Raw genomic sequence first — 14,277 nt, 5'->3', positions numbered from 1 at the left:
GTTTCAAATTATAGTTTCAATATATTTATTTTGGGCTCAATTTAACCCTAATATATGCGGCTCCAATCAACTCCAAATCACAACAACGCCAAACCAAGAGCTTGCGCAAAAGCTCAACCAAAGCTCCCCAAAGCGCATACGCTACAAATAACAATAAAGCGCATGCGAAACTGGGGACAAAATAGAGACGAAACATGCTGATAACAACAGCTGCAGCTTAGAATATTATTATTATTTTATATGCAATCTTTGGTGGCTGCTTGGCCCAACAATAATTATGGAATTTAAATTGGTATGTGCGTTGAAGACTTTTAATAAGACAATCTCGTCTTCCCAGCCTACCATCCACTGCTGACTTTGTGGAAACGTTTTACACGCTAAGTGTGCCGGGTTCACGGCCTCAGTTTCGGATGCAATCTCACGTAGGTCTGGTCTCCACTTTTGCTGTGACGGTTGTCGTGCTGTTCAGGACGAAATGAGATCGTTCATGAGGCAGACTAAAAGCGGATTCAAAGAGTTGATTAGTGGTTTTCGTAAAATCAATGACCAACTCTGTGCGCTCGATACACAGTTTAGTAGTCTTCAACTGCTAAATGAGTCTCCAAAGCGTAAGAAATCATCTTTTAGTGATGTGCTTGTGGTGAATAATCTTCAGCCTGCTCAGCCGACACCCCAAGGCCGGACCTGAGGAAAATTCGGCTTCCGAATATCTGAGAATTAATGAGCAATTGTCCGATATGTCCTCTGTGGCATCGCTTCAAGTGATCCCAAACCCAACAATTCAAACCCCCGTATCAGTCACCAAACAGTCAACGTTCGGACCCCCAGTACGTACTGTTGCCGCAGTATTAGTTACGGCGGAAAATCCTTTCAAGTGATTTCATCAACACATTTTTGTTTCCCGGCTTGCCCCTGATACTTCCGAGATTGATATCTCGGCTTAGATCAAAGCCAAAACAAAAGCCGACATAAAGGTGGTGAATATTAAAAAATTTAAATATTCATACACCAGGCATACGTGATCTTTCAAAATATGTGTGCCCTTGCAGATGTTCAAGACGATTTGTTCCCCCAGCTTTTTGCCAGAGAACATTTTCGTCCAAGAACATCAGCCAAGTACGGTGAAGAAAAAAATAACCAAACCTGTGGGTGTAAAACTACCACATGCTACGGCTACTGACCAATCTTCCACCTACTCTTCCTCAGTTTCAAAAAACTAATGTCTTCTCGAACACTTACCTATCAGAATAGTAGAGGGTAACGTAGTAAACTTCCGAAACTTCTGTAGCCTCCAAATTCGCTTCTGAAGAGGTAAAATCACAAGAGTTTGGTGACATTGAATTTCTTTGCATTAAAATCACTTTGTCCGAACAACCTTTGTATATTACCTGTTCTTACATACCACCTTCGTCCGAACTGATAGCTGTGGGTGACTTTAATATCCCAGAACTTATGTAGTCAAATGTTGAAAACTCACTGCTCCCAACACGACTTCGACATGTCACTCGATGTTCGACATGTCACTCGGGCAAATTAACCACGTTAAAAATTCTTTAGGTCAGCTGTTAGACTTATGTTTCGTTTCTGATCCTGATGGAATTACTCTTTCCAGAACTTTGCCCCTTTCTGACCCTGAGGATCCATATCGGCCCACTCTTGAGCTTTCAATTGAAAACAACTCCTTAATTGACCTTAAGTCTACACTTAAATCTCATAAAGTTCGTTTCTTTCATAAGGCTGACTTAATGAAATTAAATAAGTTAATTTCGGAATTTGATTGGTCTGATTTACTGGCATGCGATGATATAAACTTAGCATTACAAACATTTTATTTCACTGTAAACTCATTTTTTGACGTTTGTGTGCCGTGGAAATATCCGTCCGCTTCAACGAATCCGCCTTGGTATACAAGGCATCTTATCAACTTAAAGAATAGTATGAGTAGACTTTTGAATAAACATAGATTATCTGGCTGTACAGTTAGTTATTCTAGATACTTAGTAGCTCGGTCCAATTTCACCGTGCATAACGCAGAATGTTATAGGAGTTATATTCGCCGCTGCAGGATTCAGTTTACTCAGGATCCGAAGCAGTTTGTAAACACTAAGCGTAAACATGTATCTTTTCCCACACTGCTTACGTTTCAGAACATTTATGCGAATACTGATCAGGCAATGGCCGATCTCTTTGCACAGTTTTTCAAACTACGTATTCACCTAACAGCAGTTCATCTCAGCCTTACACTTATAATATCGAATCAGCTAACCTTATATTTTGCCCATCTTTCGATCAAAGTGGTGTGTTATCGTATCTTCTTAAGGTCAAGCCCGTTTATTCGCCAGGCCCTGGTGGAGTACCAGGCTGTGTTCTGAAAAACTGCGCCGAGGCTCTGTGAAAACCGCTCGTTAAACTCTTTAAGGTATCGCTGGAAACTTCGATCTTTCCCCTAATGTGGAAGGAATCTTTCATTATTCTGCTGCATAAAAAAGGGAAAAAATCCGACGCTGCAAATAATAGAGGCATCTCTAAATTGTCAGCAATTCCAAAGCTTTTTGAAAAACTTATCACTCCACATTTGCAACACCTATGTAGTTCAATAATAACTCCGTGCTAGCATGGCATGAAGCTCCGCTCCACCACTACCAACTTATTGGAGCTAACATCTTTTATCACGGATGGCTTCCGGAATGGCTTACAAACAGACGATTACACTGACTTCAGTAAAGCATTTGACTCTGTTAACCATTCGCTTCTTATAAGTAAACTCAGTCTTTTGGGATTCCCATCTGATCTTCTTATCTGGATTTCGAGCTACTTATTAGGGAGAACCCAACGTGTCTTCTTTAAAGATGTTACCTCGCCTTTAGTCCGCGACACACCTGGGGTGCCCCAAGGAAGCCATCTTGGACCACTACTTTTTACACTGTTTATTAACGACTTGCCCCTTGCCTTAACTAATTCACTTGTACTTATGTACGCTGATGACGTTAAGCTATGCCTTCAAGTATAAATTCACTAGCGCCAAGTCTAGACTTCAATCCGATTTGGATAAACTTCAAAATTGGTGTTTAGCAAATAACCTAAAGCTAAATGGATCGAAATGTAAACTCATGTTATTTTACCGATCTAGTCCTCACCAGGCTATGTACTTTCTCTATGAGAACGCCTAAGAACGATTAACTCAGGTTAACGATCTAGGTGTCCTATTAGATTTGAGACTTAAATTTACCGACCATATATCTACCATGGTTAATAAAGGTATGGGTGTGCTTGGTTTTATTAAAAGATGGTCAAAAGAATTTAATGACCCGTACATAACTAAAACGTTATATACATCACTGGTCCGTCCGATTCTTGAGTGTGTCTGGAGTCCTCAATATGGAGTACCCCAAGATCACATTGAAACTGTACAAAAAAACTTCCTTACTTTTGCGCTTAGGGGACTTAATTGGGATGCAAATCTTTACCTCCCCTCTTATCGTAGTAGACTTTTACTAATCAACTTACCATCATTAACAAACCGTAGAACGATGCTGGGTGTCATGTTTCTATACAATCTTATTTATGGAAATATAGACGGCCAGCATTTACTAACACGCTTAAATTTTAACGTTCCTAGTAGAGGGACTAGAAACTTTCGTCCTCTACTCCTCAGGTATTGTAGTTCGACATACGCCCAACACGATCCGTTCAGGGTATTATGTTCGGACTACAATGGTCTCTAACACATCTTGTCACCTTGCTCTACTAACAATCTTAAATCGCTTATATTAACCGCCTTATCTGTGCAACACTCTTCCTCGTGATATCTTTCTCCTACTTTTCGCTTAAACTGTCTCGGATCTATTCCCGCGATTCGATCCGTACGTTACGCGGCAGCGTCCTTCGGTCGGTTGGAAGGGAGGTGGGCTGTACGTATGCAGTGGGAACCGCGCAAAAACAAAAATACATATTTTAAAAAATTCTCTGAGAAATGATGAGCTCTGATGAGCAGAGAAAAAGTTGCAACTTTACTCTTATTCCGCATCACTTATTAGCATCACTTGGCTGCCACTCTGTTGCCAGGCACCAGGTTGACACATTCTTCCCAGCGTACGCCAAGGAGGTTTGCAGAAACAGCGATCAGAGGAAACAGTCAGACGAAAAAGCAGAGAAAAGAGTAAATCACAAGTCCCCGAACAAATCAAACTGGGTGCCAGACACCAGTTTGACACGGGACTATTGCTGGCATAGTCCTAGAGTAGGTATTTTTTGGCAACTGGAATACGACGGCATGGATGATGAGCAGAGATAGAGTACACAAGCCAACAGAAAAAAATCTTGAATCATGTAGACCGTGTAATTGCTTTGACCATCATTATTTTCAGTACATTTAATTTTTGAAATGTATATATACCAACTTAAATTAAAAAAATGGCATTTAGTGTAGAAAATAAGGTACCCTGTATATTTTGGTATGTTACAATGCACGCTTTTATAGTTATAGGAAGAAGAAAGAGATCTTGGAGTAGTTATAATTGTCCCGCTCTAAGAAATAGAGAATAAGAAAATATGTATATCAATTTTTCCTCAGTCACCAATAAAGTTCCGAAGCATACACACGGTGTTTTAATTTTGTCGCTTCGAGTTCTGCCCCTCAAGAGGTTATGGGCCCAGGCATTGGAGAATTCAAGTTATTCGGTGTGTGACTCGATATTAAGAACAATGAGTGCTCTTTATCAAATTGATAAGTTAGAGGAGACGAACTATGACACATGGAAAATACAGATGCGATCTGTATTGGTGCATTCCGGTTTGTGGAGTGTTACGTCTGGAGAGCTAACTGAAACGAATGTTCCAGAAGACCAACAATAACATTGCGAGTAAAGTCATCTCAATTGGCCTACATCAAGAATTGCTTGACGGCTGTGGAGGCATGGACCAAGTTGAAGGAGGTTCATCAACCAAGCGGACCTGTACGAAAGGTACAGTTATACAAGAAACTGCTTAATAAACGGATGGAGCAAGGGCAGAGTATGACGACCTACATAAGTGAATTTGTGGAAATTCTGGATGGTCTAACTGGAGTTGGAATAGAGCTAAACGACGAACTTCGCACTATCGTTTTGCTATCAAGCGTTCCAGAGCAATTTGAACATTTCGTGGTCGCTATGGAGACACGAGATAAGTTGCCTTCGTTCGAAGTTCTCAGCATAAAGTTAAAGAAGGAGAGCGAAAGAAAAGGAATAGCAGATAAACGAGTCGACACTAAGGCATTCGCTGCAACGCAGAAGCACAACTCACAGACGAAAACCTATGGGCAGAAGAAAAGAAGGAATATCGTTTGTTTCAAGTGTGGTGAACAAGGGCAAATTAAGTCCCAGTGTCAAAATGAGGGTGAGGGAGATCACCGCATGGCATCAAGAAATGTGGTGAATCGCCAAAGCAGCCTGCTGCACGCCTGTGACGTCAACAACATTGATTTCAAATCATTGATTTCCAAATTCATCGATTTCAAGAACCTGGTGGAACGGCAGACAGGAAGGAGACTTAAATGCCTGCGGAGTGATAATGGCGGAGAATTTGTCAATAAACAGTTTGACGAATGTCTGAGGCAGCATGGAATCGACAGACAGCTAACAATAGCGTATACTTCCCAGCAAAATGGAGTTGCGGAACGGGCAAATCGTACGCTAGTGGAGATGTCAAGATGCCTTCTGGTCCAGGTGGGACTGGGAGATCAGTTTTGGGCAGAAGCTGTCAACACTTCGGTTATTTGCGAAACCGCTCCCCTACTAGCGCATTAGAGAGTATGACTCCTATGGAAGCGTGGACGGGTAAGAAACCTTATGTACAACACCTAAAGGTTTTTGGATCTCTTGCAGTTGCTCTGGCAAGGGTCCGAAGTACGGCAGCAAATTTCAACCTAAAGGCAAAGAGTACATAATGGTTGGGTACTCTGTGGCAGCAAAAGGTTATCGACCTTATGATCCATCAACTCGACAATTGGTCGAGAAAAGGGATGTGATATTTGATGAACATCATGACGTGGCATCCAAGGCTGATGCCGTGACGATCAATCTGGAGGAACTGGAGGAGGCCCACCAGCAGCATGGACCCGGAGATGCAGGAATCGTTTCTGACTTATCCATCGACGCCGGCAGCTCCGATGAGAGTACAGATCAGTACGAGAGTGCCGAAGAAAAAGGTGAGCATGTCGTGGAGGAGGAACGCAGGGGACCGGTCGTCCTAAGATCATTCGGAGTGTAAAACCTGGACGCCCAAAGAAGCAGTACAATATTCTAGGCGCCCTTCTTTCGAAAAATGTTCCATTCCATTTACCATGACGGAGCTCAAGCTACATCTTCATCAAATGGATGAATGCACCGCGTATCTCAACAGCGATCTAAGTGAGACGGTCTACATAAAGCAGCCGGAAGGGTACTCCTGACAAGGTATTGCTTCTGAAAAGAGCAATATATGGCTTGAAGCAATCCGGAAGGGCCTGGAACGAGAAGCTAAATAGCGTATTGGTTAATATGGGATTCGTTGCCTGTAATAACGAGCCATGTTTGTACAAACATTGTGGAGAAGCTAATCTTGTACTAATGCTTGTATATGTTAACGATATACTTATAGCCAGCCAATCGCACGAGGATTTGCTAAAAATCAAGAGCAGCATCTCACGATCATTCGAGTGCGTTGACAAGTGTCAGCTTAACCATTTCCTGGGCATGGAAATCGAACGGGACGGCGATCTTGGAGCAATTACTTTAGGACATATAGGACAATATATAGGGATATATATATATATATAGATATATATAGGGATATCAATATTAGGACAATATATCAATGACTTATTGCATACCCATGGGATTGATTTTTGCAAATCGCCGAAGACACCTTTGGATCCTGGTTTTCAAATAGATTGCACAAGCCCCCAATGCAAAAAGGTGGATCCTACTTCTTATCCTACTTCAGTCCGTAGTAGGAGAGCTTATGTGGCTAGCTCTTATAACAAGGCCAGACATATTGCATTCGGTGTCAAAATTGGCACAACGGAATCAAAACCCGCATGCTGAACACATGGCAGGCAGAAAGCACGTCTTTAGATATCTCTCATCTACGATTGACATGAAACTACACTACCGATAATGTGGTCAATCGTTCTTTGGATACGTGGACGCGGATTGTTATTGTTTTATAGTTATAGGAAGGAGAAAGAGATCTTGGAGTAGTTAGAATTGTCCCGCTCTAAGAAATAGAGAATATGAAAATATGTATATCAATTTTTCCTCAGTCACAAATAAAGTTCCGAAGCATACACACGGTGTTTTAATTTTGTCGCTTCGAATTCTGCCGCTCAAGATTTAGCAGTTACCATATCTTTGGAATACTCATCTAAAGTTGAAATATTTTCAAAAAATAATGGCTATCTAAAACTGTTTCTATGTTCAAATAGTATCTTTTGCAGGTTCAGCCATTACATTTTTATATACCATGACATTGGAAATTTTCGGCCTGTGGTATCACCGACGACGAATGTTTAGAAGAATCAGTCACATTGAATGGACCGTAAAACTCCAATAAAGGAGATACTTTTATTGGCTTTTTTATTATTTCTGGGCTCGGATAATCAGGTCGAACCCATAAATTCGTTTTAATTCGTTTCCTTTAAACCGTCAAAAAAATTTTTTTTTTATTTGATATTATAGTTTTGGTTAAAAGTGTGCAACGCAGTAATATATTTACTATAAAGTTCGGCTCCGCACGATGTAAGCTTTCATTTCTTGTTTTTAGATAGCATTTAGCAAACTAACGTTCCAAAATTCAATAAAAAAAAAGCCTCCCATCTTTGGTATATTAGTGTTCTTTTCTAAATAAATGGTGAAATACCGGTGACGAATACAGTCGTATGCAAGCTCAAGTTCTCTTTTAATAATAATAAACCTTTGCCAAATCTGTATTATCAAGACCACCACCTCAAAAACTGAGCTGAGCTGAAATATTAGTGTGCCCCGCAAATATATATATTTTTTCAATACTGTGTAATACTTATAACGTTACAGTTGTGACGTTACAGATGTTCATATTAGCGGGAGCCCTGCGTAAAAGTCGCGCCTTGTTAAAAATACGTTAATTTTTTCCAATCCCACGTCAAAGCATCACCATATAGGTTTCGATAGGTCAGAAACACATCAACATAAGATAAACTCGCTAGCCTGGGAACTGGCTTAGGTTATTGAGCAGGTCAAATTATTCGTGCAAATTTTCAGCTAAAGGTCAAATTAAAAATTCAACCAAAATAATTAAAATATAATTTTTTTGAATATATTAATTGAATTTTAACTTTTTATATGTTATGTTGTATTAATACCTTACTGCTGGTACTTCTAATATATCCCACTCGACAGACATGTAAAATTCCGATAGATCCACACCAACATCAACTACGTTACTGCCTTGTTGTTCATCCATGTGTCTGAGGTCAACCTTGAAAAGCAGATTTAAAAAAATTACTTTATTAATAAATTCATAATAAAAACAATTTTAGAAAAACAAATAAAAAAAAAATTCAATAAAAACAAATAAAACTAACAAATGTTGCAACAATTAAAATTCTAAAATCATGCGAGTAACTTTTTTAGTAAATTAATTCGACTATCTTACTATAAAGAGTGAATAAACTTTTTGCAAATAATGTTTGCGAAACTAATTTATTTGTTAAGTACTATCGTATGACTGCACAACGTCTAAAAAATAGACGATCGTTATGAGAAACATGAATATTATAATGGTGAGCATCTTATATGGAAATAATCATTTCTACATAGTGGATTTTAATAGCTCATCAATAATACTGCCCTGCACTGGTTTTGGTTTTGTAAATAAGATGGGGTATAGTGTTTCTGAACCGCTGTTTGTGCTGATCACGAATCCGGAATCGAAATTCGCCTCTGCATTAATGGCGCATGCAAAAAGATTCGTTTTAAAGATCGCAAATCAAGTTTTCATTTCCAATATTATTCAATTTCGTAGCATGTCAGAATTTTGTGGTACAATTTTTTAAAAATGACCAAAAACGCATTTGATGCGTTTGAAATTGGCGGATGAAATTTTGGGACAGTGTAATTTATCTGGGCTTCACGCCTATTTAAATCTGTAAAATATATACATTTTCTGGTTTCTTTTAACAAATTGTGTTTTGTGAACACACACAAATTCAGTAAATTTGACCTTTGATCTCCCTCTAGACGTATAAAAGCGAAAGAGCTGCTGGCTCCCTAAAATTCCCATCCCAAGGCAGATCGCAACGATGTAGGCGGCGATGCCAAGGAATCCTTACCCATGGGACCTCCAACCGGCATAGTGATATTAGCCCAGGGTCGAGCCAAAAAAGATTCGTAAAAAATCGATTGTGGCAACCCAATTCAAAAAATGCAACGGTCGGATCTAAAACATTAGATTTGCGTTTGGTAATATTAATTAAGTATTGCTATCATATTTGCATTATTCCACTTTTGCCATTAAAGAAAAACGGATGTGTATTTTGTTCACATTGCAATTCTTAAATTTTTGAAAGTACAAAGTCTTAAGCAAATAAAATATAAAATTTTTATTTTTACTTTATTTATTTGTTGGATCATCTCAATGTGAAGAGGCAAATAACACGCTTTCAAATCTCAATCTTAGATATTATGAAAATAAAAATTTATGGTTTTAACCTTTCTTCTATGGCAACTATATGGGTTGAATTCTACAAGCAGACTAGGGGAATGCAAAAGTCCTTATGTTTAGTTGAATTCCTTGTTTTCTAAGGTTTTATTCGAAACTTTTGAGATTGAGATTTTCCTATATTACTGTTGCTGGCAGTGCCTCAAAGTTTTTTGGCACATTCTTCGTTTTTAAAAGTTGATAATTTTCGATGTTATACTGAATGATGTAAAAGAAAAGTTTCTCTAGCTAAAATCGAACGAATACCTGCGAAAAATCCTAGAACATCCTCAAAAGCTCTTTGATTTTGAATGTTGCATAATGTGATGTTACTCGATGTACTCTCTCTATGGTACTAGGTTTTTAGCAAAAATAAAATTGGTAGGATGCTAAGATGTTAACAAAATAAAGGTATACACAATAACAAATTAAAAATATTCTAATTTGGCACGTGCAAAAAAAAAGAAATAAAAGAAACACAGATACATGCTGGGTGAGAATATTTCTAACGTGTAATTTTGTATACAAATGTAAATAAAATAAAATTCATATCAGATATTTCAGGCAAGACGCGCGGGTTCCTCACCGGTATTTTACATCGTTTTAGAAGGTTTTTTTATTTGATATGAATAAAGAAAATATGGATGCGTTTATCTGATTAATGCTGTATTCACATTAAAGTTACCTTAAGGTCAGAACGACCGGGGTCGGTCGACTATAACCCTACAGGTGTCATATAACTGATTGATGCCGACTTCCATAATTCCATAACTTTGGTGTTTTGGATAGGCACACTAATTAAATCTGCCAAATTTCAGAAGGATCGTCCGCCTATATACGCAAATGGCAAAACTTTTAAAAGTTTACAACTTTACAAAAGAACAAATTAATTTAAAAGTGAATTTCGTATAAGTATCGGCCTTCTAAGGCTCGATATAATTTTCATAATATAAGCTGCTTCTTAACTGCAAGAGTATATCACCTTCCGCTCGAAACTAACTTTCGTTTCTTCTCATAGCTTTGCAGAGAAAGCTATATCATTTTGTTCAAAAGTTCGAACAGAATTAAAAAGAAAAGGAGTAAAAAAAAGGCTAAGCGGACTGCCTATTTGGTATTCGGGAAGCTGCGCTGGTAAATCACAGTGCTGGGGGATAAACTTATCTTAGGACAAAGTTAGGCAGAGGGTATGATCAAAATGATCAAAAGTTCACAAGTTCGAACAGACTTAAAAAGAAAAGGTGTAAAAAAAAACAAGAAAGGAAAGCTAGCTTCGGGTGGAGCCGAAGTTGATATACCCTTTCAGTTAGGTAGCAGCTTATATTATTATATACATATATATCAGATCGAATATAGTTGATCCTTATGAAAGTTTCACCATTAAATCCGTTTTCTATAAACAAATTTGGAAACAGCCCCAAGCATCTTTACAACTAGCAAGGTTGTGCCTATCGTTCAGTTATATGAAAGCTATAGGATATAGTCGGCCGATCCTTATGAAATTTGGTAAATCGGATTAATTTGCCCAAAACGGAATCTATAGCAAGTCTAATTTTTCTAACTTTAAAAACACCAAAGTTATTCAAGTTTATTTGTGATTCGATAAGTTCCGCGCAGAAGAATGTGTCGAACAACAAAAATTTGCATACACATTTTTGTATGTAATAATAAGTCTGCCCATGGTTAGTTTGTGGCATGGGATGGTTGACCACTGTACAAGTGTGTACAATTTTTAAGAGGTTAGGTGAGTTTTCGCGTCCAAAACTAGGACTATTTTCAAAAAATTTTTTTAATATAAACAATGAAAACTTTTATTAAAACTTGTAAGTTTCTTAAATATACATATTTAAAGAAGAGTTTGGAAAATTTTCAGAAAAAAATATTTAACAGTCAGCAATTGAGACGTCATTTCCCATGACCCCTTTAAAAAAAAGGTGCTGCCGCGTTGACAGCACAATTCCTGACGGAATCATCTCAAATGAAAAAACTACATATTTTCCTTTAGTACAAACCTGAAACTAGAAACTGAACGAAGGAAAAAAAAAACAAGTGAAAATTTTTTTTTCCTTTTTGGGACACTTTTTTGCAAAAAAATTAAAATTTTGGTGAAAATTTAATCGCATCTTGAAGGCCTGTGCCAAATTTTATCAAGATCGGTCGTTTCGTTAAGATCGAGTAGTTTTCGAGAAATCTTGACAACCGACTTCGAAAACACAGTTTTGAGAAAAACGCGCTTAAAGTTTGCGCCCTGCCTATACCTGACCTCGAATCGACTTGAAAATTTGGGAGAATATTTTCAACATTCTGTACAATTTTATAAAAAAACAAGAAAGGAAAGCTAACTTCGGGCGGAGCCGAAGTTGATATACCCTTGCAGTTCAGTCGCAGTCGCATCTTATATTATTAGATATATAGAGGATCGTATATAGTCGGCCGATCCTTATGAAATTTGGCAAATCAGATTATTTTGTCCAAAATAGAATCTGTACCAAGTCCCATCTTTCTAACTTAAAAAACACCAAAGTTATGCCAATTCCGATCGTTGTATGACAGCTATAGGATATAGTCGGCCGATCCTTATGAAATTTTGTACATAAGATATGTTGGGCAAATATAACATGTGTGGAAAGTCCCAACCCTCTATCTTAAAAAACAACAGTTATGGCATTTCCGATCAATCAGTTATATGGCAGCTAAAGGATATAGTCGACCGATCCCGGCCGTTCCGACTAATGTACTACCTGCAAGGAAAAGAAGGATGTGTGCAAAGTTTCAACTCGATAGCTCTAAAACTTAGAGACTAGTTTGCGTAGAAACCGACAGACAGACGAACAGACGGACATGCTTATATCGACTCAGGAGGTGATCCTCAACAATAATATATATACTTTATAGGGTCGGAGATGTCTCCTTCACTGCGTTGCACACTTTTGACCAAAATTATAATACCGTCTGCAAGGGTATAATAAAAAAAAAATCGATTTTTTTGAAGCCGCCAAACTTACCTAACCCTTTAAGGGCGACACGTTCTCGTTAACGGTTTTAAAAACGCTCAGCAGCTGAGAGAGAGACAATCTCTGCTGCTGAGTAAGGTCTGATCTTAAGGACGTAGACAGGCATGGCAATAGTTCGCTATAGTTCGATGGCAACGGAGAAAAGACTGAAGCTTGTATAGCAAGATCATTAAGAGACGCACCGCCGAAACGAACAGAACTTGCTGTGCCTTGAATGGACAATTTAGAGCCTCCTCCGATATCAGAAGTGGAATCGGCTTTGCCTACTGGTAATATCATTGAATTATATTTGTCAGCGTTGGAAATGCAAAACCGTAACCTAATGAAAATAATTAAAATCATGCAGACTCTAAGGGCGCCGCAATTCGATGGAAAAGCATCATTGAAGTGGAGCCCCCATCTTGGTGTAGCACGGTTGACCTCATCTTTGCTGACAACGGTCTTCAAAGCAGACCAGATTGCTGCTAACCAGGTAGCCCTAATTAAGGCATTGGAATATCAGAATTTCAGAAATATGATTCGCCGGGATTACATGAGATCGATTCAAGGAACGTTTTGGCCAATATTTCGTGGGTATTGAAACCGCTGCTGATAAGGTATTGAAATTGTTAAAAGGTCGACGCGAGTTTGAAACTTTAACTTAAACACCGTATCGCAGCGCGTTTGTTCAGTGTCATATTTGGGCAATTATATATATTTGGCTTTATCAATTTAAAAAGTTTCAATCCAAATATAACTCTGAATATTTTTTTTTTCTGGCTTTTACAGTTTATTAAGCAATTATCTTTTTGCTTTCGTAAATTGCTTAAGGGGGGGTTAGGGTCTGAGCAAGCAAAAAAAGACACATTTTCATGTTTTTTTTTTGAGGATCTGGTAAACATCTATTTATTTAAACTATTTTTAGATTGAAGTACAACATTTGAAGAATGTTTTGTAAAATTTTCAGAAAAAAATAATAAGAACTACGGCAATGGCGACCATTATTAGCAGGCTCCTCGAAAAAAAGTTGCATTGCAGTGCCCCTCATATATCGGTTGTAGATTATCTGAAATCAAAAAATCAAAGTTCTATCGTTAGATAGACATTTTTCCCAGGTAACCCTGGGAGGGTTTTTAGAAGTTCCGATTTTTAAATTTTTGGGAACACTTTGAAGTGAAAAACGTGATTTTTGAGGAAAAAAATCGGCTAATTTGTTATTTAAAAAATAGAAATTTAAGGGGGCAGGATGGTTTGAGACTTCAAAAAAATTTTTTTTTCAGAAATTTTTTATATAATAGAACATTATCTTAGGAATATCCTGTGAAAGTTTCATGTCGATCGGACTAAAACTTGCTGAGATACCGATTTTATAGTTTTTTTCTCTCCATATACTTTCCATTGCTTTTAAAACTTTAGACGCGTTTTGCTCAAAACAACTTTTTCAAGTCGGTGCGTAACGTAACTCAAAAAGTAATGCTCGGATCTTAATAAAATTTTGTACACATCTTTAATACAATAAATACTTGCGGATGAACGAGCCCTTTTTTTTTAAAAAAATTTTTTTTACTTTTTTTAGGGGCAAAAATGGGCG

At 37.9% G+C, this 14,277-nt stretch overlaps 1 protein-coding gene across 1 annotated transcript in view; it reads right to left on the bottom strand.

Annotated features, from left to right (window-relative positions):
* LOC6505749 (acetylcholine receptor subunit alpha-like) overlaps window positions 1–14,277 on the bottom strand; it is a 361,394-nt gene that overhangs the window by 150,568 nt on the left and 196,549 nt on the right. Inside the window, exon 5 of the mRNA XM_044718328.1 lies at window positions 8,360–8,475. Within this exon, the coding sequence (XP_044574263.1) occupies window positions 8,360–8,475 (116 nt within the window). The remainder of the gene's footprint in view (window positions 1–8,359; window positions 8,476–14,277) is intronic.

Source organism: Drosophila ananassae, chromosome 2L (assembly GCF_017639315.1).
Source record: "Drosophila ananassae strain 14024-0371.13 chromosome 2L, ASM1763931v2, whole genome shotgun sequence".
NCBI lineage: Eukaryota > Metazoa > Arthropoda > Insecta > Diptera > Drosophilidae > Drosophila > Drosophila ananassae.
Note: the sequence above shows the minus strand (reverse complement) of the source record. Positions and strands in the feature narration are given on the sequence as shown.